Below are 27292 nucleotides of genomic sequence, written 5' to 3'. Positions count from 1 at the left end.
ATTGGATTACAGTTACTTTCCCGTAGGAACGCTGCGTTACTGCGTTACTAAAACCGTGATTTTGTTTTTGCAAGAACGTCTCATGACAGTGACCTAAGTGAGTGCGACGTTTGTGACAACAGCTGTGTGCAGATCAATAATGGATAATATATCGAGTGCGGGAGAGAGTATGAGCGTGCAGCATTTAAAGCGTGGAAGTACTGACCTTACTTTAAGTTTGATTCCATAAAAAGTGACAAAAACATTAGTGTCCGTTGTGCGTGGGAAGAAAACGTCATTTTACAGCGAAAAAAAAACCCTAAACAAGCACCGAGTGCACTATGACGTAATGGGAAATTCACAGAGAAACTCGCAGATTCTTCCACTGACCGCTGCGGCACACCTGCACCAGGGTAAACCTCCGCCTAACCCACTCCTGCTTTACAGGTGAAAATAGAGCAACAGGACCGCGAGTCTGTGATGTTATTTATTTTCTGCTGTGTTTTACTTGCATCTATTTGAAAGAGTGAGTGTAAACACACACAAAAAATATTTTATATGCTGGAATGTGCAGAAAATAGGTTGAATAAATTAGTTTAACATTTAAAGTCAGAGAATGTTGCATATAATTAAATTTTTTGCTTGATGCATAAAGTTAAAAGATTAAAACTAATAAAACAAGTTTTAAAAAGAGACTTTTCCATTTGATTACATTTTGTATGATTGATTATGCAGAAAAAGTAGAATTGGCCTGACAGATCTATCGCTTTATCACCTATTCAGGTTGTAAATCGTGCTTTTAAGTAACTAAGTAACTAAGTAATAATTACTTTTGAAAATAAGTAATCAGTAAAGTAACGGGATTACTTTTTTGGGGAAGTAATCAGTAATTAGTTACTGATTACTTTTTTCAAGTAACTTGACCAACACTGTGTGTGACTGGCACTAATAGTTGGAGGAAATTAAAAGGGGGAAAAAAAGAAAGAAAAAAAAAGACTCAAGTGGTACATCTTTTATTCCCAACAAAATCACGTCCTTTGAACCGCCACCCCAACAGCATTTACAGCATGAAACACAATTACGCTAAAGAGGACAATTTATACAAATTCACTATTTCAAGAGGAGCAGTTTGAAGCTTTAAATACTTTGTTATAAAAAAAAAAAACGCTGCAGCACAAAATACAATTCCTCCTTTTTAAAGTGCCAACTGAAACACTGTTTGACCTGACTGATCATTATGGAGCAAATGTTCATTGCACTGTGCAGTGGATGCAGAATAATGGCACAATCGGCCTTTAGGTTGGTTTGCTATGAGCCTCGCTTCACTCTATAATTGTGTTTGCCAAAGGGCAACTCTGCTGGGGAAATGAAGGCTTGATTGTACAACCAAAACAGGAAGAGAATAAAGCGTTTTTCCGGTAGCTTTCTCCAGGTAGTAGACACGGAGCACATTTAACAGGCAGAGTAACTGTGGAAACGAGATCTTCACTAATTAGCTGAGCGCAATAATTATCTTAAATAATAAACCCGTGTTAACTACCTGACTAACAACTACAAAACCTAACCCAATCGAGTATTTTAATGACAAATGGACCTCAGTCTTTATGGTATTGTTTTTATTAAACCTGGTTATAAAAGCATGTGTCACCCACTTATTGTTTGGGGCTATGTCTGTCAAGGAAACATTTCTAAAGCCTGTGCTGCTAATCTAATGCCGTCATCCCTCATCCCTCGTCATCGCTTTCTTTCTTCACCAAGTCTTTTCATCCAAGTTTTGCGCCAGAGCTGCTTTTGTTTCTGAGCAGCTACAAGCTGTTGAACCTCAACAAAAGCTCTTATGTGATGATGTTGATAATAATACCAAGACATACTGCCAGTAAATAAGTAACTCAAAGACAATCTGTATCTTCTCAAGTGGAAAAGGGGCCAAAAATACTGCAGCAGTGAAATCACAGACTTGTGAACGTACAATTCCACAGAGAGATCAATAGTGTTGTGTCATTGCTCTAAGGTATAATAAGGTGAGTAAGCAATTTAAGGACCGTCAGTCTAGAGGTTGCTGCAGTGAACAAAGACTGCAGTGGCTTGTGCGATTACCACAGTCATTTAGTGCAACTCAACTAAGCGGCGTTTGGGATGAAGACACGAACCTCACTTTGGATTCACCCAGTCATCTTCCTGAACTTCATCCATGGATGCATGGCAATTCCAAGGACTATTATACTCCTACCCTCTTATGTGAGAAGTGAAACTCCTGCTCCAAATGACCTGGTTCCCTGTGTGTGCTGTTGACAGTGGCAATGATTATAGTGGTAATGATGACGATGATGACAGTGATGGTGATGAGTATTAACAGGCTAGTTGGGGAGGGGGGAGAGTTCCCGTGGCTGGGTAGAAAACAGCATTGCTGCGCCAGGCTAGACAGACCACTCCTTTGACATCGTGTCACATTGGGAGCAGATTATCTTCTCTTCCCCTTTTCCTTCTTTTCTGTTTTCGTCTACGTTGACAGCCTCTTGTCAGAGAGCTTTAGTGAACCATTCACAGGTGACAGCCTCTCTGACTCTGCCTCTCTCCATCATGCTCACACTCCCACTTCTGCCCCCCCACTCGGCATCTCTGCGTTTTGTCTTTCCTCTGTATATCTGCGCACTCTCCTTCACCTGCATCTCTCCCCTCTGAATCTCTCTCACTTCTCTCTCATACTTGTCCTGCTCCCCCATGGGGTAATTGCTCGGAGCCCGGCTTCCATTTTTATGACTATAATCGAGGCCAGAATGCTTATGCCTCTAGATTTCTCCTTGCCTGTGTCACAGCAGCAGCACCAGGCAGAGGAAGGCAGATAAGACCCCGAGAAGTGGAGAAAATCACTAGTCGATAGTAATTAGAATCCTTATTTCGCCTATGGAAGTGGAACAGACACTATCGCCTACGGAGGGAACTCAACCTTTCTGTGGGCTTAGGGCATGGAAATGCATAATGGCCAAAAAACCCACTGCCTCTGAGCTTTTCTCTGACCCCAACTATTAACTCCTTAAGCTGGGTCACTTGGACAAAGATGACTTGGGCTTCATTAAAACAAGACAGAAGCTTTCATGGGTATCTCAAGTGAGCAATATTTCAGCCAGCTCATCAAGCCTTTAACAGGGTAAAGTTGTAGCACTGAAAGCAAGGTCAGTTCCTGAGCTCTGAAGAATGCCAGCGTGCGTGTGTCTATGCCTGATTTGGATGAAATCAGGGTCACAGACTGTAACTTCAGTTTACCACAAAAAAGCAGAAGGCAGACAGATTTTTCATGTGCAATTGACTCCAACAAAGTGGGAAAATTCCACTGTGGTGTTTTTTTGTTTTGTTTTTGTACGGTGGTGTGTTGGAACACAACTTTTTGCTAGTTGTGCCATGCATATAGGCATGTCCAGGCACAGCTAATAACAGCATTACTCTAACAACAAAGCTTTATAATGGAGGAGGAACGGGAGTGCAGCAAAACGTTTCATTTCCAAAAATCAACACACCACAATCTTAATATTATTCATTTGCTCGAGGGACACGTCTCTGCAATGCTTGAGGCAGACTCATTCTGAAACCACTGATACTGGTCTATCAGTCTAGCCATGATAGAGCAGCTGTGGTTGTGGTTACCACATTTGAGTGTTACTACAGCATGTAGCGCCACATATTTTATTTGGCAGATTTTATGCTGATGCCCTTCCTGATGCAACCTCCAAAGAACTACAGTTTCCTCCTGGGATCAAACTAGGGATCTTTTCACTTGTTAGGTAAATGTGTAAACCACTGCATTATGGATCCACTGAGTAGCAGCAGCATTTTTTGGACAGAATCCCTCATTAAAATAGCTCAACAGTCGGCACTGCTTCAGCCCAACAGGTTGAGCAGGCGAACTATTAGGCAAAGGTTTGAATCCACCCCAGAGGCATTTGCGTCGTCTCCCCCCTGCTCTTTGTCTACTTCTTTGAGCTTTCCTGTCATAATAACGGATAAAAAAAACAAAACAGTCCCCCTCCTGAAAAAATGCCTCAACAGCAACGCAGAGCAAGCGAGAGGAAAGAGGGGAAAGGCCAGGAAGTAAAGTGGGAATGTTGATCAGGAAAGGATCGGCTCCTGCAGTCTCTTTAGTGTGGAACCTCTTGTATACATTTAGTGCACTTGCAAATGTGTATTGTGTAACATATTACTGCATGAACTATACTCACAATATACAACAGTAAATCATATTTGTAATAGAGTAACATCAGCAAACAATCAGTCTTTTCCAAAATAAAGGATAAAGAAGTAAATCAGCTCCAACCTGAAGCTCCTACTGCTTTAAAAACATTTTGAAGTACTGCCTGAACTGCTCATGAGCACGAATTTTAATGGAAATACTCAAGTACTGCAGATATAATTGAAGAATTATTATATTATTCCACAAAAAAGTTTGAAGAAAAAAAATTCCGTGCTTTATAACTTCTAAAAATACAAATAATAAAACACAGTTTGGCATTTCAAGGTTTAAGTTAATAACAGGTCAACTATGCACAGACTTTACGTGTACAGCGTGCACGCTGTCAGGAAAGCGCAAACGTTATCGTCACCCATCATCCTTCCCCCTCTGTCTGTTTCTGCAACCTACTTAATACTAACATACCTAAAAATAGGTATACCGAGGCGCCACTAGAGAAGTGTTTGTATAAGAAGTACTTGGTGCTGATGAGATCGAAGCTGATGCAACGAAAGGACCCTCCTTTTCTGCAGCTATTTCTCTCAAGGGAGAAGCAGTAGAAAGCAGAGATTAGGTCAAACTGATCAATGAGATGGCCCTTTAAAGACCTGACCTCTACCTCATTAATGCCTGCGCAGTGGATGTCATGGCTTCCCACTCAGACAGCCAAAGAGCTCCTATATAGCTGTTTCAAGTCTCAATTTGGCTTGTTTTTAAAGGCTGCTGACAATGGTGTCTGATGCAGCCACCATTATTCACCAACAATCACTTTAACGTTATAAAAAGGTTTTCATTTACATTTTACAGTATGTGTATTTACATGAGATTCACTTACTTACTAAATTACCCAACTACCTTACCAATGAGCTCCCAGAGAATAGATCGCAGCCATCATCTCTAAAATAATCATTTTAATAACCACCAAATGTGACACTATTTAATTTAAATTTAAAGGACACTGTTGTAAGAAGCCCATCTCTTGGCTTTAGGATGTTTTCAGTATTTCACAGCTTGCGTAACTCTCCCTATAATCTGTAATGCCATTGTCTCACATATCAAAATAACAACAATCATAAATTCAATTTGCATTGTAGTCTACCAACATAATGGAATTATTTGAGTAGACACATACACATTCCTGTTAGGTTATCCACTCATACAACACTTTATTTGGGTACAATGGAAACTAAAATTACTACACTACTACAACATCCTTTGACACACAACCTACTAGGGCTGTTCGATATAACGATATATATCGGATGACGATATAAAAACGTCTATCGTTTCATTTTACGCTATCGTTTGTTTCGTGGTGTCGCAAAAATAATCTGTTTACGGCAATATTTTTTCATCGTTTTGATGGTCACTGTAGTGGCTATATTAATTTCTTAAAGTTCTCTATTTCTCTTATATTTAAAATAACCACATTACAGACGGACAAGCGCCTGTTTTTATGTGTTGTGGTTAGCAACAACGACGGTAACAGCATCGCGTGTCTGCTTGTTTATGTTCCACATAAACCTTTCACAATAAAGCTCAAGATCCTGTTGAGACTTTTCAAAATAAACTGAATCACGTGAAAGAGCAGATTGTTTACGGATGAGACGTAAAAAAGAGCCGCCAGGTGCTAAAAAAAATAAACCTTAGCATCAAACGTTAGAACAGGCTTTTCCCCGCAGAACTCTGTAATAAATACTCTCAAAGAAAACAGCAGCCGTTACAACTTATGTCTAAAAATGTATCGTTTCATGCATCGGTTAAAACACTGGACTCCAGCTACATGACGCGCAGCTGGAAACACTTCCCACAACCTACTTTATGTAAAACTAATGCAAATTGTGTTCTGATGCTACAAAAATTACAACTGGAAAGAAAACAGAATATTAAATGTCAAACACATGCTCTTCATGAATACACACGAGTTAAAAATACAGTTGGAGAAGAACAAAAATCATAATTTTCTTTTTTTTTTTTTTTCCTTTCACCAATAGAAATTGAAATGAAAAAGGGACTGGGGCTTTCGTGGCCCTTTTATAGCAGTTTCTAGTCACTCTGACCAATCGAAACGCTTTAGACTGCGACCCACATTCAACCATTCATATAGCACTTTATTCTATGCACTTTAAGCACTTAATCTACCTCACATCCATGGCTATTTTAGAAGGAGTTAACCTAACAAGCATGTCTGATCTGTGGGAAGACGCCGGCGGTAGCTGGAAGAAACCCATGGAGGCACAGGGAGAACATCCAAACTCCACACAGAAAGTTACCCAGACAACCAGGAAGTTAGAGCCTTCACGGTGTCATGTGACAGGAATAACGTCTGCACTAAATGATTCATTAAACTCAAATGTACAAAACAAACAACATGTTTAAAGTAGAAACAAATATTATTTCCTCTTATGTTGCTTGTTCAGAGCAGGTACTTGTGCGTCTAAACTGCATTCAATTAATTTAGGTCTAATGTTTTGATAATCATACTGAATATCGTGAGCCACGTTCAGCTATATAATGAGTAAGGTGATGCTCACCTACAGATGAATCTCTGAACAAGCACGCAGCTGTGCATCCAACCCCAAATTCTTTGGAATTTACTGAGAAGATGAGCGAGTATTCTTCCGAAGGAGATGCAACTTGCCTGGATATGCCTGAATAATGCGGAACAAATATATATAGATACATACTGGAAAGACCTGTAGTTTTAGTCTCTTTTAATTTGGTCAAATTTGTTATTATTACAAGAGTGAAGAGGTGTTGGCACATTCGATTATTAAGACTGGGAGGCCTACATAGTTAACCGTGTTCTGAACTCCTCAAATCTTGCCCCATGTAAATTACCCATCTATAATTAAAAAGAAATACTCAAAATCCTAAAAACTTACCGCACAATAAAGATTTAAAACAATAAAAACTCAACAGAAACAAGCTTATCCATTCAGTAAACAAACCTAAATTAACATGAAGTGAACGTAAAAATAAAAGAACTGAAATCAAATCAAATAATGAAAAACACCAAATTATAATTAGTCTGGTCTGAATGAGTGCCAATGCTGCCCCATTGCTTTAATTAGACCTAAGACAGATTTAAAGATTTAAAAAATAAATAAATAAAAATAATAATCATCCCTTTGGTTAAATTAAATTCTAATTCAAAGATAGGTCTGAAGATTGAGAATTTATGAAGTTGATACTGAATAACAATACAGTTCATTTGCCATGAGTTGACTCAAGCTTGAGAAACAGCACGCGTGCTTCTCAGAGGCAAATAAGAACGAGCTGCAAGAAATACTTTGACATTTAAACACTGGATCTGTAATAAACCATTATGGATGTGTCATCCAGATGGTGCTTGCTATTAAACAAGCACAGAGCACAAACAGGACTCCAGGAGCTACAGTGCAACACAACCAAGTCCTAAAATTACAGGCTAAAGAAAGCAAAGGGGGAAAAAGAGAGGGAGAGAGAGGCTGATGTTTGCAAGTAGTTAAAAGGAAAGAGAGAGTGCGACATGTCCAAGTGAATAAACACCAACATGTTGGTGAGCCTTTCCTTCTTTGGGCATCTGGGCAAAGGCTGTGCAGCTGTAACTACAGCAATGACAAAATGAAATTTCCAAGGAGATCGAAGAGGAGGGAAGACGAGGAGTGAACGAGACTAGTCAAAGAGAGGAAACTCTGCTAAATAAAGAAGCAGAACAAAGACAAAAAATAAAAGATGCAGCCTTAACACAATAAACACTTACCAAACACTCCTGTCAAGCACTTTCATTCCTTAGCTTCAGCCCTAACCACAAACATGGCTACAAAACATGCATGTTTACATCCACAGCGCGATCCCTCGAAGGTTTCTCTCAACAATCACAGGAAAACCTCACATATAAGTAGAGGACGGAAAAAAACCCGAAACCCTAACTACCCTCGTCTGTGACCTTCTACGCATTTTCCTTCGCACTCATCCCTTTATTCATTTCTCCAACTCTGTCCTGCATAAACACCGAGGAGAACTATAATTTTAAAGTATCGACTCTTCGGCAGGAATCCCCGTCGAGCCATGCCTCCAGCCAGTCATTCTAAAAGCAACAGCTCATGCAGGCTACTCGCCCTTCCTGCTCGCCTGCATGGATATCTGCTCCAACCGGATGAGCCACCAAGGATTATTCTAAGGAAGGAAGTGACAATGACAGGTGCTCCCTCCTTCCTTCCTTCCTTCCTTCCTTCCTTCCTTCCTCACACATGTAAACAATACCCACTTTCCTGCAGCAAGTCTTAATAGCACTCGTGCAGTCCTTTTTTAAAAAAGTTTTTTAATAATAAAATGAAGGAAAACCATTAATCATTCTCAAACTTTAGCTCAACATGAGCGTAGTTCAGGAAATGTACGCAAGATTTCACACAAGGGAATTCAAATTATTAATAATGATCAAAATCTCTGTAGCACATTATGCCCTGTGCTGGATTCCCAAGAAGTATGAAGGACTGGAGCGCAGCCAGAAAGAAAAAGGAGTGTGTGTAAAAAACCAAAGGGGGCGTGGATGAATCACAGAGAGGGAAACGGAGTGAGTCAGAGGGCACGTCTCTACTCAAGCTCTCAATCCCTGCTAGAGATGATCTTTCTAGTTGTCCTCTGATACAAGCCAGGCCATAACTGCAGGCGATAAACCATGAATCGCTTTCTTTGTCAAGCTTCCTCCACTTCACTTTTTTTCACAATAGAATAAAGCAAATAAAAGTCTATGATGAGGATTCGGCTGTAAATGAAAATCTTTTCATTATCTCACACGTTGAGATGTGACCACTTTCAACGTTAAGTTATACAATTACAGTGTTAACATGTTGTGTGACACAAATAAGTGGGGGGGTGGGGGCCATGCATACAGTAAACAGTAGCATTTCTGAAATGTCCCAATACAAAATAATGGTTCATAAACGCTGTAACTGTGCTGTAATATCAGAGATTTAACATGAAGCAAAGGGGCTTTTAGCACAGTGTGAGTGGAAGAAACCCACTACCTGCTCTTTGACGGAGGCCAGGATGTTGTTGGCGGTGTTGTCAGCCTCCATGTTGCGGCCAGTTGAACTGTCGCGGATGGTCAGCAGAAGCCCCTCCTCCGTCACTGGGCTCTGCTCAGGAGCTGGCATTCCTCCTGCTGGGACACACGCACACACATATACACACACACACAATGCTCTGGTCACCACAGGCGCTCGGCTAAAAGTCTTGCACACATACCGGACTGGGTGCGTGCGCGTGCGAACACACGCAGGCAAAGCGATGCTGAGAAGTGGAGGCGCACCACACCAGCAATGCACAAACATACACCCACACATGCCATATGGCCCAAACAAGAAAAGGACTGTCAATGTTTTATGTCTGTGACAGTGCAAATGAATGCCATATGGTCTTGAGACAACACACGACTTAAATAATGATTTATGTATGAAATTTAGTCATAAAAATCCAACACAAACAAAAGGAAAGCCAGCGATTCTGGTGAGGCCAAAAAAATGGAATGGAAATTTCAATCTTAGCAATGCAAAAGTTGCCCTAACATGTGTGTCCACAGGTGACTTTTCTCTGTATTATTGGATGTATTGGAGATGTTGCAAGAGATGCGAGAGGGCAGGCCTTTGGAAAAAGGTGATAAGGTGTTCCTGAACTGAAATGAGAAAGTGGAACAAATAGTTATGATCTCATTATTTCTGTTGACGGAGACAGCGTCAAGGGAGCTTTGCTTGAGGTGGATCCAGATTCACCAGAGAAGACAGTTAAAGGCTGTGATGGCTGTGTCACACCAAAAGCAAGGGGGTCTAATAAACACAGAAGATGCACGACTGAGATACTGCACTGCTGGTGTAATCTACAAGCATGTAGTTTTGCAGGTCCCGAAACATGTGGACGAAATGTGATCCAGAGGTATTCTGGGAGAGCGTCACCAAGGCAGTGTGAGACATTCAATGTTTCTGAGATGTGAAGAATCACATGCCAGCTCTGGTATTACAGATTAATGCTTCACTAACACCAAGTATGTTAAGTATGTAATATATGTAATGTCCTGCATACCACGTTACATACATCCTCTGATCAGTCACCAAGGTACTTTGCTTGTTCACTTGCAGTTTACAACACAGTGCTCCACTACCTCCCACCACATCCCTCAACTGCAGCCTTTGAACCAGGACATTCCATGTTATTCCCAGAAAAGCCAGAAATGGGAAACTAGAAAATTTGAGCTCCTCCTCCCTGACTGCTGCACACATACACTCACACACAGAGGAAAACACTGACAGGACTGACTGAGGGCATATTTTGAAAACTCACAGAAGTTGCCAACCTATTCAGGATGGAAAGAAAACTCTTCTGCTTTTCTTTTAATTAACAGGCTGCAATTAACTATGCAGGACAGATATAACGGTACATGGCATGTTTATCACGGTATATTCTATAAAAACAGGATTTAACATTCAATCTTCCATTAAAAAAAAAACTAAATAAATAAAAAAATGACTTGCCAACAAAAACACTAAAGAGTGAAAATATGACCAAAATCTGTGTATATAATCTCAGTATTTCTCAGCAGGCTAAACTTGTCCAGACTAGAGCAGACTTTAGGAAAGAGAACCAAAGAAAACAACATCCAGGAAGTACGGCAAACCTTGCTGAAGGCACCATAAGAAAGAAGGAAAATTTGTGATGGGTGTAGAAGCCTACCACTGAAATCCCCCATTATATTTGGTCTACAATGATTTCACTGTGCTTATCGTTGACTTTTCAGCAGCTGTGAAATACAAGTGAAGACAGCGAAGCTGCCAACCTACCACAGTCCTTAAAAGCACATGGTTGACTGGTTCTTCAACATTTCTTTGTATTGCCCTCCAAACGAGGGAGGGAGGAAAAACCTTGCTGTAAGCCTGGTGGGTTGAAACTTGGGTATTTCAGGCCCTTAAACAGTTCAAAGAACAAGTACAAAGCTGAAAAGTAGGTAAGAAGCCAAGAAGGCAGACCCAATCTGTGCAGATTTCAAGGCTGTCATTAGTTTAATGCGCAAGGACCACACTGCGTAGTTCCTCCAGAATAAAGATGACCTCATTGTGGTCAAGATAAAGAAGCAAGCCAGTGTCTAATTATTACTGTTATAATTGTTTCCTTTGACTAAGCAGAATACAAACAGCCTGCATGACAGCAAGACTAAAGAAAACTGAAAATTAATTTCATCAACTGTCAGACTTATCTACCTATTCAACATTGAATAATAAGCCTCTCTTTTACTAGACATCCTTTTCTAGTCAAAGCTAAATCTCCCTGTAAGCATTATAATCCTCAGTGTCTCCTAGTCTGCCAAGAAAAGTCTTAGTCTGACCCCACCCTGACACACTGGATCACATGATCTGATCTACTGACCTCAGACTTGGCCACTCCTCTCAGCTTCTTACACAACACCTCTTCTGGTGACCGTTTCCCAAACTAAATGTGGTTCATACTGAAAGGACATAAAGGGAAAATGAGTGCGCCACAGGGTTTGAAAACTTATTTCTTCTAATGTGTCAAAACCTAAATGAAGGGTTTTTTAAAGGGGATAGCAATAAAGAAAGCTGAGGCAGAGCTTCAAGTTCATATACAGCCTTTTTTTTTTTTCCTCCATTCCCCCCCAATCAGTTTCATCTACAGTCATGAATTAATCAGTCCTTGGATCACTCGAAAACCACCCGTGTCTAGTAACACCTTCCCCAACAAGCGCTGCGGGAGAAAAACTATTATCTGTCATTAGCAATCGACGTGCAGAAGAAAAAGGGTGACTCTGAGAAGTCAGAGTGAAGAAGGAAACCTTTGTTAGAGTTTTGCATGTTTACCCGTCTCATATTTCTGCTAGGAAGCATTTTGGGTTATAACTGCCTACTTAAGGTTATGACAGACATTTTTCTGAAGATGTGTTTTTTCTTCTACTCACAATATTTGGATTAACTGAGGTGAAAGCCAAGGCTCGTTTGTAGATAAATACACAGTTTTACGGCATTCATGTATCTGCGAGTCTCTCAATAAACAACAAGCAAACTTTGCTCTAATCAAACATAACCACCAAGCAGAAATGTTTTGTGGTTTTGTTTTTGTATTTCTAACCGAATTAAAGAAATAAATCAATCTTCAGGCCCAGTAGTCAGACCCTTTTGTTGTGACACTATAAACTGTGGTGAGTTGAATTGTTTTCTTGCTAGTAATGCTTGTTGACGAGACTTCATTTGGAGATCAATGTCTGATTTTTGCCATAACATAGCAAGAACTAGCCAGCCAATCAGAGCACGTTGGGTGTTTTGGGAAGGTAAAAAGTAAGCAAGATGATATGTCGCTATATTAAGCATCTTTAGTTGCACAAAGACTATGCAGTGAATAAGGCGGTCCGTGTGGATCAGGGACTGTCGACTCTGGCTTTTCCACATTCAGAGACTGCATTACGGGATAGGGATAAACTGGGAAAAAGGCTCCGAGCCACGTTTGTATTTGATGACAAGATATTATCTCTGCCTGCAAGATATGAAGCAGTGGAAGTTGAGCGAACAGTGTGCAGATTCTACTTTATTGTAACTGTCCCTGCTGGGTAGCTAGTTGGCCAGCTGTCAAGCTGTAAAGTCTGATGTCTCGTCAACAAAAACACTGCAAATAAATTAGCAGGATTTTCAGTTTATTGTCCTACTTGTACTAAAACTGTCTGCTGCTATACAATCTGATGAAAAACAAGTTGAAAAAATTAAATGAAATAAGCAGATGTATATCACAGCTCAGGTAATAACCTGTCACGATCCCTGGTTCAAACCTGGCAGGAAGCACACTGCGTATAGGAAGCATATTGAATCTGGGTGAAATCTGTCCCAGAACAAATATGCGTTTCCATCCAGCGGTGAAGGAGGGAGCAGCTGAAAAAAAAGCCAGCACTGCTGTCAAAGTCACAGTGGTGAGGAGTTTATCTTGATGTCATTATACATGCACTCACTGGCCACTTTGTTAAGTACACCTTGCTAGAACTGGGTGGAACCAGTGTTTGCCTTTAGAACGGCTTTAATTCTTTATGGCAGTTGCCAGGAAGAATTGCTCAGAGAATTTGTTTCCTATTGACATGATAGCATTACACAGTTGCTGCAGATTTGGCAGCTGAACATCTATGCTGTGAATTTCCCATTCAACCACATCCAAAAGGTGCTCTATTGGTGGCTGTAGAGGCCATTTGAGTACAGTGAACTCATTTTCAACTTCATTAAACCAAATTGAGGTGATACTCGGTGATATTTAGTTGGTAATAAGTGGGCCGAGCTATGCCAAAAAAAAATTAAAAAAAAATATCTCCCACACCATTAGACCAAAACAGTAGTACCCTCAAATCAGTCAATCTACCACTACCAACAATGATGACGTAAACTTTAAGTCATTTTCTTCCCCATTTTGATGCTTGGTTTGACATCTTTAACTAGCTCCTGCCATGTAATTGGCTACTTAGATTTCTACATTAACTAGCAACTGAACAGATGCACCCAAAAAAGTGGCAAATGAGCACGCACTGCTGTATTCAAATTAGTTTTCCCTGCAAAAGTATAATAAAAGCAACTGTTTTCCTTTAGACTATTTTTTTCTGAAATCCTCTTATTGTTTCTTTTTTAAAGTTCCTTTTCAGCCCCTTTTACTTGCAAAGTTGATAAATTGCCATCACCTGAACACACGCGGTGTTCCTGTAATTGGTCCTGTACGTCAAACCCATTAGAACCATTATCTGTTGACTTTCAGGGAAGCAAATTTCTCTCCAGGGGGCTGAGTGACACCACATCACCGACATTCAGCACAGAAATGGAGACGAGCTGAGAAATGATAGTACATTAGCCTGAATTTCAATTGCAGGGAATCTCAAAGAAGCAGCAGTTGATTGCCTTGACTTGCTGAGCTAAAAGCAGCTGGGAAAAATCAATGGCACAAACAGAGGCGAGAGCTACTTAAAGACCAGTTTTCAGGCTGAATTTTTCACTAAATGTATACTTAATATTTGTTGGAAATTACAGTTTGATAGTTAATGCACAACTTTAAATGTATTATGACACATGAAGACAAAGTCACATGAAGAACTTTGCCTTTTGAGCAGCACCCTATAAAAGACTTTTTACAGAACGTAGTAGTGAGTCTGAGTGGTTGTGATGCAGTGACTTGGACTGTCTCACAAGTTTTATCTTGCATTTCACTTTTCTCCGTCATGGCGAATTATTGTGTTTGTGGAGGTTGCACAAACTCCAGCCTGTCAGGACATAAAGTCTGTGGTTTTTCCTAACAGGAAAACAAATGGAGCTAGATTTATGCTTGGATGCCATTCATGCTGCTGGTCAGATTCCCCCCACCCCCAGATCTGTAATGGAAACATGGGTGCAATAAGTCTGACGCAGATCCCAAAATCACAATACAAATGCCTCAAAATAATTAATTAATTTGTTCATGATTCAATTAGCCTCACTGAATTTGTGAATCTTTTTTGAAGTAATCAGGCCTGTTGCAAATCATCCCCCAATATTCCTGTTATTAGACAAAAAGCTTGTTTTCTAAAATACAATGAAGAGTCAGATGTGTAATTTTCAAGCCAATGCGGTGTATGTCTGATTGCTGGTTGTCTCAGTGCAGCATAATCACACATGCATTATACAGTTTACCAAGGTTAAACAAACAAAAACCATGTTATGAGCATATCCAAGTTGCATTGATTACCGTATGTTGAGAGGACAATCTGACGAGTGAAATCATTTGATGTATTTCAAGTTATATTTTTAAGTAAGAAAAATAAATAAATAACCGTTTGCTGTCAGGGCCATGCGACGCATGAATGCTTCCAGCTTATCTAGACTGACTTTTATTGTGAGGAGAAATTTAGTCCCATCACTAATCATTAATAATCTCAGCAGGTACAACAACATCCCCAAAGACCCACAATACTAAATTGCTTCTTTTTTAACAGTGTATTGACTTTCCTGATGCACAAAACACCATCAAATTATGTCCAGCAGACGCTACAAAGACAGAGAGAGGTTCAAAAACACTTTTGAGGAAAGTTAAAAAAAACAAAAACAAAAAACTCTCATTCACAACAGCAGCATTTCATTTTTAGGTATGGCCCTGAAACTGAAGCCATTTCTAGACCTCTTAACTGAGCAAACTATTAGACTCAACAGATGGTTACGAAACACTGGCGGACATCCTCACAAAGTATTTGCTATGAGCAGATGTGGGAATTTAGAAATACAAATGTGTAAATGGTCTGAATCAAACTGTATGAACCTTGACTGACCCCAACGTCAGACAGAATATGCATCTAAGCATCAATACATGGATTTGCTAGTAATGTGCTCACAAGAAAATAGCATTTTGAAGAAAATAATGAAAACTTCTTGTGAGCCCCACATAGTGGACGTGCCAGGATCAAAACAAGAAAAAAAGTTATTATTAGACAACCAGATGTTTGACTTTCTGCTGCTTTCAACAGCTGAAAAATACTTTGCTCATATTGACACACCCAACAGGAATGTCTCCTTTCCAAAGCAGAATCGGTCACTCTTGCGCACACACAATCACTCTGTCAATAATTACCTTGAATAAGCTCAAAAGAAAGATGTAGTTTCCTTTGAGTGAGACACATACCTGTGCTTCTGTTGATACAGGATTAAAAACGTTAGATGTACAAGGCTGTGGTGAATAGAGACGAAAGCCTGAGAGCATCTCCTTCACTTTTCAACAAAGAGTGTGGGAAGGAAATCACTCAGAAGCTGCACCCATGCCCACTTCACACGTTGGACCTCACCCCGAGAAATGTTGCAATAACCTGAGGTCTAGGTATATGAGCATGTGTGGCCACAGGGCAGGGCTTGTGAATGAATAAAGGTAGGGAACACAGTCATTGCAGCACAGTGGGGGGCGGGAAAGAAACGTGGGTAAGTCCTGAGCTGCACTTTACCATCCATGACACGTTTACTTAAAAAGCGCATTGAAGAGATGACTGCATCACCAAATAATCTGTGTTTGCTCCGTGCAGCGATAAAAACGCAAGAGTAACTTTCTGCAAACAAAAATCCTACAGATCATTCACCCTCAAAATCATTTCCTCTCAATACCTTAACTAACAGGGAGCTGAGAGGCGCAACTGAAGTCTCATCAGCTGTTTCCAACATGTCACCACCAGTAATATGTTGTGACATGCGGGGACATAAATTATGATGATTGCATGCTAATCCCTTAAATAGAATCGGGGTCTGTGCGAGACAGACATGCTTCATTCTGTCACACGTCGTTAGACAAATACATTTAACACCCTAAAGCCTTTCTGCGTACAATTACAACAGAAACACAACAACTTCAGCAGAAATGCTTTCCAAGAGGGAATTATAACACAATGTTGTGTAGATCATCTAAACAGTCAATATATATAAAAAAAAAACTTTAAAAAAACTAATTCCTTTTGTAACGTATGCTATACCGGACAAATGTATCTTGGGATTTAAACATGGCATCGGATGTTCATTATTTAACCTAATTTCTCAGCCGAGTTAAAATGTGTTTAATCAATGTGACTTTTATCAACCCTATGCACTCGATTTGCCGTGTCAAGCATTTTTCCCACGGCTGACTGGAATAACTATCAATTCAAATTATCCTGTTTAGATTTTATGTCATGAAATACCAGGACCATCCGAAAGGGCGTGAACTGAAAAGGAAAAATCAGCATTACTGTTATTGGCAGTGTTCTGGCTCCCACAATGAAATGTGTCAAGCAAATAACTAAGCTCACTCAGCATTTAATGGTTGTTTTCCGCTGTAAGAGTTTGTAGGCCATTTCAGAACAGCTTGTTGCCTGCATGCCTTTTTAAGATAATATGAACCATCCCGCTGTTAGACCTCGTTTAGGGTCACTTTCAGGGGAGGGGGAAAAAAACTACTTACTAAGGGGTCATCTTTCCAAGATGCCCTGAAAGAACTGCTCAATGGAACTTGTGGCCAATTGGTTAAACATTGAATGAACAAGAAGAAAACAAATAAACTTGTAACTGGAATGAATTGTAAATTCAACCCTCCCATTCTCCTCTGCGTGTCCTTACCAGGCTTGCGGGGAGCTGGAGTCTATCCCAACTATCATGAGGCAAGAGAATCTTTGCTTTTTCCACTGCTGTCGGAAAAAGGATATTTGTGTTTACTGTACCTTGCACTTGCTGCTCTGAGCTCCCACGGTGGAAAGGTGATCATTATGCTGATATTAACTTTACCAGGCATGTCTGAGAGCAAGAGTGCATGTCAGCGATCTCAGTTAAGTAAAAAGGAAGCTACTTCAACTATTTCCAAGTAATTTAAAGTAAATGTACAAGAAAGCTTTCTGAGAACACCACTGAGAACAACCAAACGAAAGAGATACTAGCAACTGGTGATGCAATCTAAAAGTAAACAAATGTCTCAACCGAGCATTCTTAGCTCCGCTTGCTAGCTGCACTCCATGTGGCAGGAAGAACAAATTGAAAAATGCAGCTGGCAAAAAATCCAGACCCAAGAATATATATTTCAGTTTTACTGTGTAACACTATTGTGCACCTCCTGAAAGTTACAAGGTCAATTTACTTTAGTTACTGTGAAACTAAGTGTTAAGCAGTCATGTTATACTTTTATTTAAAATTTCCAGAGGAAAAAGTACCCCAAGCACAAGAGTACTTAGGCCACTTTTGTGCCTACACTTGACTTATGATGTCTCATTACACATAATGGCGTGTCGCTATTATTGCAGTATAATGCTGCTGCTGCTGCTACTGCTGGCACTTTGATTCACACTTCGAATAAGGAAGTGTTTCATCAATGACAGTAGCTCATTTGAAAAGAGGGATGGAAAATGCCTTTCATTTAATGACACTTATAAATACTGCCATCTGCAAGCATTGATAACACCACTTTCAGTATTTTTTTCCTATATTTTTAGAACTATAATAATTAGAGATTTTGTTGAAATAACATGGTAAAGTTTTGAGACCATCATCATCCACTCATAATAAGTCCAAGTTTCATGAATCCTAATGGTGGAATTATCTGCTTTCACCCCAAGTTCTCTATTGATGGAAAACCATTAGAAAAAACGCACTGTTACAATGAAGTTATTTAGTTACTTAACTTTCCTTTGCTTCCATTTTGAAAAGTATAGAGAGGTTTAGGTTAAACATAAAAGCTACTTTTTGCTGCTCCCTTGTCACAAGAGGTTGCCACAGTGAGTAGCTGTACTTTTACACCACATGACCTTCCTGACGCCACCCCAAAGGGAATTTGTGTCTCAGGCTGAGATCAAAGCAGCAACCTTTCACTTGTTACTACACTATGGACCCACAGTTTAAAGATAACTTATTTCCAAAAACATTATCAAGAACTCTGATGTGCCAAAAAACAAAAACAAAACATAAGCCGTAATAACTGCAAGTCCTGTGATTGCACACAAAAGTATTGACAGACATCACCAATTACCAATATCTGCTAGAGTTTAAGAATTATAGTGAGTGAATGAACAATGGACATCCAACATGATTCTTCGGGCAATTTAGAAATGTCGTCCTTTAAAAGATAACTGTACTGACCTTAATTAAGAATGATTAAAGGAGCTAGGAAATGTATCTGTGAGAGTGACCAGAGCCATTTTCTAGTTATCATAATAGCTCTTCTGCTTTGGGATGTAAAAGATAATCCTTTTATATTGACACAAACTACTTCCCTTTTCGTTTTAATAGACAGTCTCTAGGCTCGAAAGATATTCTGGTCTTCTGGCTTTAAACATTGCTTAAAATAATTGTTCAGTGAACACAGTAAGCTTCAATAATTATAAAATACTCACACCGAAAGACTGAATTTAGTGAGACTGACTTCTGAACTCTGGTAAAAACAACAACAGCAAAAACTCCAACTGTTGTTTGCTGGGAAGTATGAACTTAAAGAGGGATGTGCATAGATACATTAAAGATGTGCAGTGTATTTTCTGATAACTGATTTGCATCAGCACTGCCTACTCAATGCCTTGCGCTTCAGAGTTGACAGGCAGGGGTCATGAAACAATGTGCTGCTGTCCATTCAAATTTGAGTCTTGCCACCATTAATTGCACAAATATACATACAAAACAAAGAAATGAAGCAACTGCTTTCAAAATGAAACAAGCAACTGTTCAGTTAATGTTATTGAAAAAGTAAAAAGAATGTTTAAGCACAAAGACCCACTATTACATGGTACTTCCTTTTTTTCCTATTATGATCAATTAAAAATGTACACCATAACAAGATAGCCAGTGAAAGGTATCCGAAAGTTATATAAACTCCAAGATTAGCCCAGCACGTATCTTTAGTCTGCACTTTTTTCAAACAGAGATCAAGAGACAGAATAGAGATAGCATACAATAAGTATTACAAGTATACATTTTGCCATATTTCTATGCAAGCTAGAAACAGTCAAGTAGCAACAATTTGTTTAAGCAGTTAAGGGGTTCTACAATAACCTGCATGCCAATCTGGTATTTACCACAAGCTGTGAATTACAGCTTGAAAATTGTCTCTTGACAGATTTATTTGTTCTGCACATGAGTACTTTTTTTAAACTAAAATGTTTACGTTCTGAGGTGACAGGTTACTGTACAGAAATCAGATCAGGCAGAGAGAGAAAAAAAGTCAGCACCAACTTAGGTTGAATATTTCAGTGACTACTGCCAATAACTGCTGGAGGGAAGGTGGGTGAAAATAGTTCCCAACAACCTGTTTTATTGTGTCACGAAGAAGCTATTCAACATTACTGACAGGATTTTTGATCTCCATTCACATTTAATTGAAGGAAAAGAATAATACCTTTCAAATTAAATGCACTCTGATAGCAAAACAAGGTTCGAATAAATAAATAACTGAAATAATTGAAGCTAGCAAATCATCAGCCTAGTCCATCACAGATCTGCATCGGTTTACATGTTGCACAGAAACTGACAAGATAATGCAGGAAAAGATACTTTGGATGTTTTGTAAAAGTTGTCATCACATGATTTCCCTGGTAGAGCGGCTCCAGCTTGATTGTCTACAATGCTTTCTCCACTGCCTGCAGCACATGCAGCACACGCCACATCACAGCTGAGCAGATGGTGCTGCAGAGTCAAGTGGTGTCTTCACAGTGATTTGCTAACATGTTTGTGAAACACATTGCTGGAAGGCTACTCATCAATGACCCCATCATTTTTCATGCGTATACTACAGTGAGAAACCCCAACAAACAAAATGTAGGCGAGAGAGTATATATTTGTGAGACAATACTGAGAGTGGGTCTGAAGTTTTGTAATATCTAAAGTGATCACAGGGTATCGATGAAAAGTAAATATAGATATATTTTAATGCAATTTTCCTTAGTGCAATAAAAGGAAACTAAACTTTAATGTTACAGTCTTCTTACACTGTTCTAATGCCTTTTTCTACTGTAAGGACATTCAAAATTTAACTATCATTTCAGATACTGCTCTGATTAGCAGTCATCTTTAAATTTAGGGGGATTTTTGGAGTCTTTTACTCACTACCACAGACAGTATGGAAGATGGACATTGTGTCGTGGGCTGGAAAGTGACAGGAATTTATAGTTCTTTTTCTAATTTCGCTTAGTGTTTAACTATAGGAATCGCCTTGGCTTGACCAACTACGGAAGCTCCAGTGACACCACGTCTGTCCATGACTGACCTTGTCACGCTGTGCTCAGGGCTCCGCCTTCTTATTCTAACATGCTGAACTGGCTTTCGCTGCTACTAGCTTGGATTTGACGGCAGCTAGTGATAGTTATGAATGTTATGAATGTTAACGATGGCTATGGCTCTTATCTCCACCAAAGGGCCAGAATCAAAGGCTAAAGAGGTTGTATCCCGCCGATTCCCCGCATCATGTAGTGCCACCATCTCGGGCAGGGACCCTCATCTGATATTTATCATTTGTATGGGAAAGGAGGTTGAGAGTAACAGTGAAGAACAGTCAGGACCACTGCCTGCGAGCTGCTACTGCAACGAGTGATATCCAGGAAGAGTCTCTGCTCATGCCCCCCATCATTTGAGGGCCTCCTTGATCAAAACATGGGCGAGTCCGGTGTCGATGGCATGGAGTTGATGCTCCAACCTCCTCAAACTAGAGGACATGGAGGACTTCACCTTCTACGCCGAGGAGTCAATAATCTCATCCTTCGTCCTCCAGGGGAGCAGGCCATGGTTGTGGGCGTGTAATGGGCTGCACTCAGGTAAGAGAGCCTTATGGTTAAACCTGTCAGGCTTGAGTGATGCTGAAGTCATGGAAGCAGCCTATGACCCAACCAAAGGTCTCTTTGGCTTTTAAGCATTTTTATAAGTTGGATGTTGCACAGTCATCTCTGGGTCAGGCAGTGCTGGAATCTAATGCATCAGGGTCCAACCTTAGATCTTGAGCAGTGCTGGAGCTTAGCTGGATTGGGCTGCATCTCCCCGCAGTGAAAACACCAAGCGAAGTTACCAAAAAACAAACAAACAAAAAAAGGGGGTTACTTAACATAACCTCTGGCTCCTTGAAAACAGAGTGATTTGTTTCACCAACACTTCCCTCCTTGCTTGGGCACAAAGAAATCTGCTTACAATGAGTAACAAAGGGCTGGTCGGCCATGTTTGAATAAGGAGGCGGATCTCTGAGCATGGCTCGACAAGGTCTGTTATGGACAGACGTGGTGTCATTGGAGCTTCGGTAGTTGATCACAACAAGGCGATTCCCATAGTGAAACATCTCACTCTGTTTTTCCAAGAACCAAGGATTACGTTGGGCAACCCAATGTTGCGTTAAATCATCACTGTAGGTACATAAACATCATGTTAACACCAATTAATCAACGTAGTTTCCTCCTTCACATTTCCTGATACCATTTTTAATAATAATGGATTGGATTTATACAGCGCTTTTCTAGGCACCCAAAGCGCTTTACAATACCACTATTCATTCACTCTCACATTCATACACTGGTGGAGGCAAGCTACAGTTGTAGCCACAGCTGCCCTGGGGCAGACTGACAGAAGCGAGGCTGCCATATTGCGCCATCGGTCCCTCATTTTTCAAATTGTTTAAAAAAAAAAAAAAAAAAAAGATTGACACAAAGAGCGAAACCCTTAATAGCAGCTAGTGTTTTGGCAATAAAACTGCAACGCAGCCATACCACACACAAGCATAAATCCTGGCAACAGCACTGGGTACTTGCATAGGCCTGTATATAGAGTCATCCCAGAAGTATGAATTAAGCTTAAACTCAATGCAAAGGTCTCATAAACCTGCACTGTTTTTAACATCACCAGGGGGCGGTACCTGTGGTTGCAAAAAGACTTCTGGTCCTGTGCAAGTCTATATGAAAACTTTCGTGCTCAGTTTAGAGCCTCAGTCACTCATTTTGAGTCATACTGAATAAAAAAAAAATCATTTCATTTCGTGAAGTATGTTCATACTAGGTTTCGAAAAGGAGGATTATCCATTATAATTATATCTCAATCACACAGCCAGGGCACCAATATGCAAAGCGCTACAGCTCAAGACAGAATTACCTTGCTTAAATAAATGTCAGTTCATCCAACCACCACCAGGTAACATTTTAAATCAATGATTGAGTTCTGATGCATGTCCATATTTTAATGTCTAACCATGGGACATTTTAAAAATTCACTGCCTTAAATGGGCAATTTTGGAACTTAAAGAGATCTAAACAACAAGCCATGTCTCATCCCAGTGGTAACATAAGATGCTCCCCTTCTTGTGGCATGCAGTTTTCTTCCCATCATTTTGGGGCTTTTGTTGGAAACAACAGGAAATCTCAAATTATCTCTGAACACCTGGGAATGACTTCTATCCAAAACTTAAAGGGCTTGGCATTGTTCAGGGTTACTGGTGCAAGCAACGGAAAGTGCACTTCAGGTGCCAAAAAAAAAAACTGTTCTTGCTGAGACGAGAATGAAACCTTTAACGGGTTGACTGCATTTGTAAGCTGGTAGCATAGATGTGACAGTTTCTCTAGTACAGCATGAGCAATTTGCAGATATTAACCAGAAACTTTTGTGTTTGTTTTCTTTGAAGCTAAGAAATTCTAGAGCATCTCTCTTCTCCTTGGCGCACATAATCTGAGTAAGCTGTGTGCTAGGAAAAGAAGAAATCTGTAGAGCCGTGTGTAGTTCATTTAAGTTAAATCAGAGGGTGCACCCTTGGCTTAAGACGTCAGGTATGCCCACTTTGATGTTGTCACTATATCAGGTTGCTCTGACAGAAAAAAAAAGAAAGAAAAGATACAATATGGGCTTTGATATCATATAGCCAACATCTGCCTTTCAACTCCGTGGCCAAACACAAAATTGGGAACTATAAAATGCCATTTTAAATGTCATGTGCTGCCTTGAACTGTATTTATTTGTTTATTTCGAGTGTCAACAACTCCCCTTTTCAGAGGTAATTTGACTTTGTTGCAGTCTTCTAAATGCCTTGACATTTAGGAAGTGAATCTTTTTATGGAAACAGGTGAGGCAGACAAATCCTGCAGATAGTTTACTTTTCAGTTGTACCCTGTGAGCATGCATAACCCTTGTGGTCACTAAAGTGACATTGGGGAGCGACCTTCACCTTTTGACTAAATACACTCACCAGGAGCACTCACATACCACTTTGGGATGACATCTGATGCCACAAACAAGCAATTTTAGCTTAAAGAGGAGTAACCAAGAGGTACATAGCCAAAATTTATGTTTGTAACTTAAGTACTGTCATGTCTTTAAAATATGATTTTAAAAGTTTGAGAAATTATGTAAACAATTAAGTTACAAACTGAAAATGTCACACCATTACAGTTTCCACTTATAGGTAGGGTCTGCTGGTTCAATTTCAATACTCGTCCAGTACTGTAAACCTTTAAATAAGAGCTTAGACTACATAGCATGTTGAATTATTAAAAGCCGTACGGCAACTGGCTTAAAAGCCAGCGTCTTTCTGGCATTTGAAAATTTTTTTACGACTACACAAAGGTTTTTTTTTTTGGGGGGGGGGGGGGGGGGTGCCTGCTTGTTATGTTAAGCACCCCACTGAGATGGACTTTCATATTACTCCTCCTTTCATGATTTGCGAAGTGATAGCTTTTGCCTGGGGTGATAATGTGAGTAGCACTCTGAAATATTCAACAAGGTATTATGTGCCTGGTTGAGGTAATTCTGCAGCCAGATAGGCTTAAAGAGATTGGATTGTTCAAGCAATGAGCTTGGAGAAAGATTCCAGTAGTAAGGCCGCATGTGGAGCAAGCGACAGTGAGGGGAAAAGCTCTGCCTCTCCGCTTAACTGTCCACATACACACTAATGTGGGGCCGCCTTTCCAGACTCAGCATGTCGGGCCAATGGAGGGCTGTTTTACTGGACCGAAGTCTATTGTGAACCTAATCTCTAGAAGCGCTGACAAGCTTTGTATTCTGTATTATCTTTAGCTGTCCGGGATCCAACCAAAGCATGAAATCTGGCGCTCTTTCCATCTACATATCCAGTTAGATCAACAATCAGCTAGCAGCCGCGCATGTCAAGGCTTATCCACGCATGCCAAAACAAAACTGAATGAACCACATACATAAATTATAGCTCTCTAATTATTATTATTTTGTGCACAATATGAGTAAAAACTGACAGGACACCTTGAAATACTTTTCCATATCAACACTGTTATCTTCACATATTTTTGGAGAATAGGAATGCATATTTTTTTATATTGAGTGATAAAAAAAAAGGAACAGCTACAACACTCCACACTGGAAAATCCCTTTTTTCCTACATGTGGTTTGTTCTCAAAGAAGAAAGTAGGGAGTAGAGATCTACTGCCTCTGGATAAAACCACGTAGATGTGGGATAGAAAGTTGCTGGGTTAATTTGATGGGAAAAAAAATAAATTATGTGTCAAAGGATGCATAAAAGCCATTCTTTGGTTGATTGCCACTGCCACAATGAACTATTATTATCATCCCACACTGGCACAGTAGCTGAGGAAACTTCACAAGCAAAGAGGAAAAAAAAAATCAAAATCTGAACATCAATCACACTTTTGAAGACTCTACATCTAGTGAAAGTGTTTTAAACGTAACGTAAACACTAACAGTCAATCATAACTTTGACTTTGTAAACTAAAAATCATCAAATGTTATGAATACACCAATATTATACTAAATGTTAGTAAGGGAGTAAATACGACAAAAAATGCACACCGCTATTCAGTAAAAACTTTTCCTAAAGAGTGCTTGACTGAATTATACATAACGGATGCTGACCTTCTCTTGACTGGCTATGTGAAGACGTTCATACTTCAGCACTTTATTTGAATACAGGCATGCAGACATAAGGAAAAATAACCATTTTGGTTCCACATGGGCTACAAAGGCAGCGAATGGAAACATTTTCCCCGTCTTAAAATGGAGTGTGATTGTGTGTGTGTGTGGGGCTGCTTTTTGATCGTAGTAGAAAAAAAGCAAATCTGACATGCAACATAGGGGTTAAGGATTACGCCTTGATGTTGGGCCAGAAATAAGGGGTGAAAAAAAATACAAGGAGTAGAGGCTCGCCAAAGGGCACTAAACTATTCAGCTGTTGTCAGGATCCATTAAAAAAAGTCACCATGAAGACTGGCTCAAACAATGACACCAACACACAAACGATCCTTTGCGAGCCTGGCTGTGCTTCGTCTACTTCAGAGTCTGGTTTTTCCTAATGAAAAACAACCACGGAACAGATAGTTATGAAAATGCATTATAAATCTGCACTGCAAATAGTGATAAACAGTGGGAAGCATAACAAATGAAAATGACGCCTAACTGGCTGTAGGTTGGATCGGCTAAAACCTCGCTTTGCCTGAAGCAGTGTCACTGCTTAGAGCAAAGAAAAAAAACCTGCAACAAATAAACAAACAGAAGGAGACTGACTCTACAAACCAAAATCGTACTGTTGTTTCAAATCTACAGTAAACCTCCTTCAATGGTTGTCAGCTGTGTGGCAGTGTGTGACTAGTGCAGTAATGTGAACCACGAGGGGAGTAACCTAGAGAGCCCTCCTTTATGTGTGTGTGTTTGTCTTTGAGAGTGAAAGTGTGTGTTATTAGTTGCCATATGCATTTCCACTGTTGAAATAAACTTGCACTATTGTCACTTTGGTGATGCATGCAGATAACCTTTCTAAGCAGTGTGGCAAAAAACAAGAGACTTGAAGCATGGCTCCTAGCATCTTTGTATGAGGCTTGACCTTTAGTGGATATCCATCATAACAAAATGAATGACTGCTTCTGCAGTCTTTTATCTTTCCCTGCGTTGGTTTTACCAAGACTTAAACAGACACAAGGGAACTACAATAACAACAAAAAAAAATATTCCCCTTGGAATGATTTTCAACGAACTTGGATTTTAGGGGCATTTAGTTCAAGTTATTAAGTATGCCAAGGACTGCGCGAAGGCCGTTATGTTGCTTGAGATAATCTTTACTCTTGGGAATTTCAACACAAATGTGAATGAAATGCACATGGTTGTAGGTTCCCTTTCCCCCTTATCCAATTCAGGGTCATAGGGAGGCTGGAGCCTATCCCAGCTGTCATAGTGCTAAAGGCAAGATAGACGCAACATGGTGACTTTTAAAGAAGAGCCAGTAAGAACCCAATGACAATGGACAAGGAATCAACAAAGATATGTGATGTTTTATCAATATAAGAACACCAAATATCAGTATTTTACTAAATAAATTGTAGTACTCTGGGAATACCATGAACAAGAGCACTCATCTCACGCACCACTAATGTTAATGTTAGCCGAGGAAACTTAGCTCAACTGTAAATCCAACACTGGACACACTCTGCTTTGGTGATTTATCATATTTAATTGTTGTATCAGAAACAGACTGCATTTATGTGAGAACTAGGCTCCATTCATTCACAGATGGCAACATTTATGGCAGATAAAGTGACAGTATTGTTTATGCTTTACAGTTTCATTTTGCACCATAATAACTTAAGTGAGATAACTTTATCTTACTGGATAAAACAGATGCAGA

General features: G+C 39.8%; 1 protein-coding gene across 5 annotated transcripts in view; it reads right to left on the bottom strand.

Annotated features, from left to right (window-relative positions):
- LOC102214550 (plakophilin-4) overlaps positions 1 to 27292 on the bottom strand; it is an 87320-nt gene that overhangs the window by 56949 nt on the left and 3079 nt on the right. For 4 of the 5 annotated variants that reach the window (XM_005723400.2, XM_013908368.1, XM_013908367.1 and 1 more), the window contains exon 2: positions 9214 to 9350. In XM_005723400.2, the coding sequence (XP_005723457.1) occupies positions 9214 to 9342 (129 nt within the window). In that variant the 5' untranslated portion in view covers positions 9343 to 9350. The remainder of the gene's footprint in view (positions 1 to 9213; positions 9351 to 27292) is intronic. The other variant, XM_013908366.1, reaches the window with a different exon arrangement.

The sequence above is a fragment of the Pundamilia nyererei genome, unplaced genomic scaffold, assembly GCF_000239375.1.
Source record: "Pundamilia nyererei isolate P.nyererei 1_Seehausen unplaced genomic scaffold, PunNye1.0 scaffold00009, whole genome shotgun sequence".
NCBI classification, from domain to species: domain Eukaryota; kingdom Metazoa; phylum Chordata; class Actinopteri; order Cichliformes; family Cichlidae; genus Pundamilia; species Pundamilia nyererei.
The sequence above is the reverse complement of the archived record's forward strand: the minus strand, read 5'-3'. Positions and strand labels throughout refer to the sequence as shown.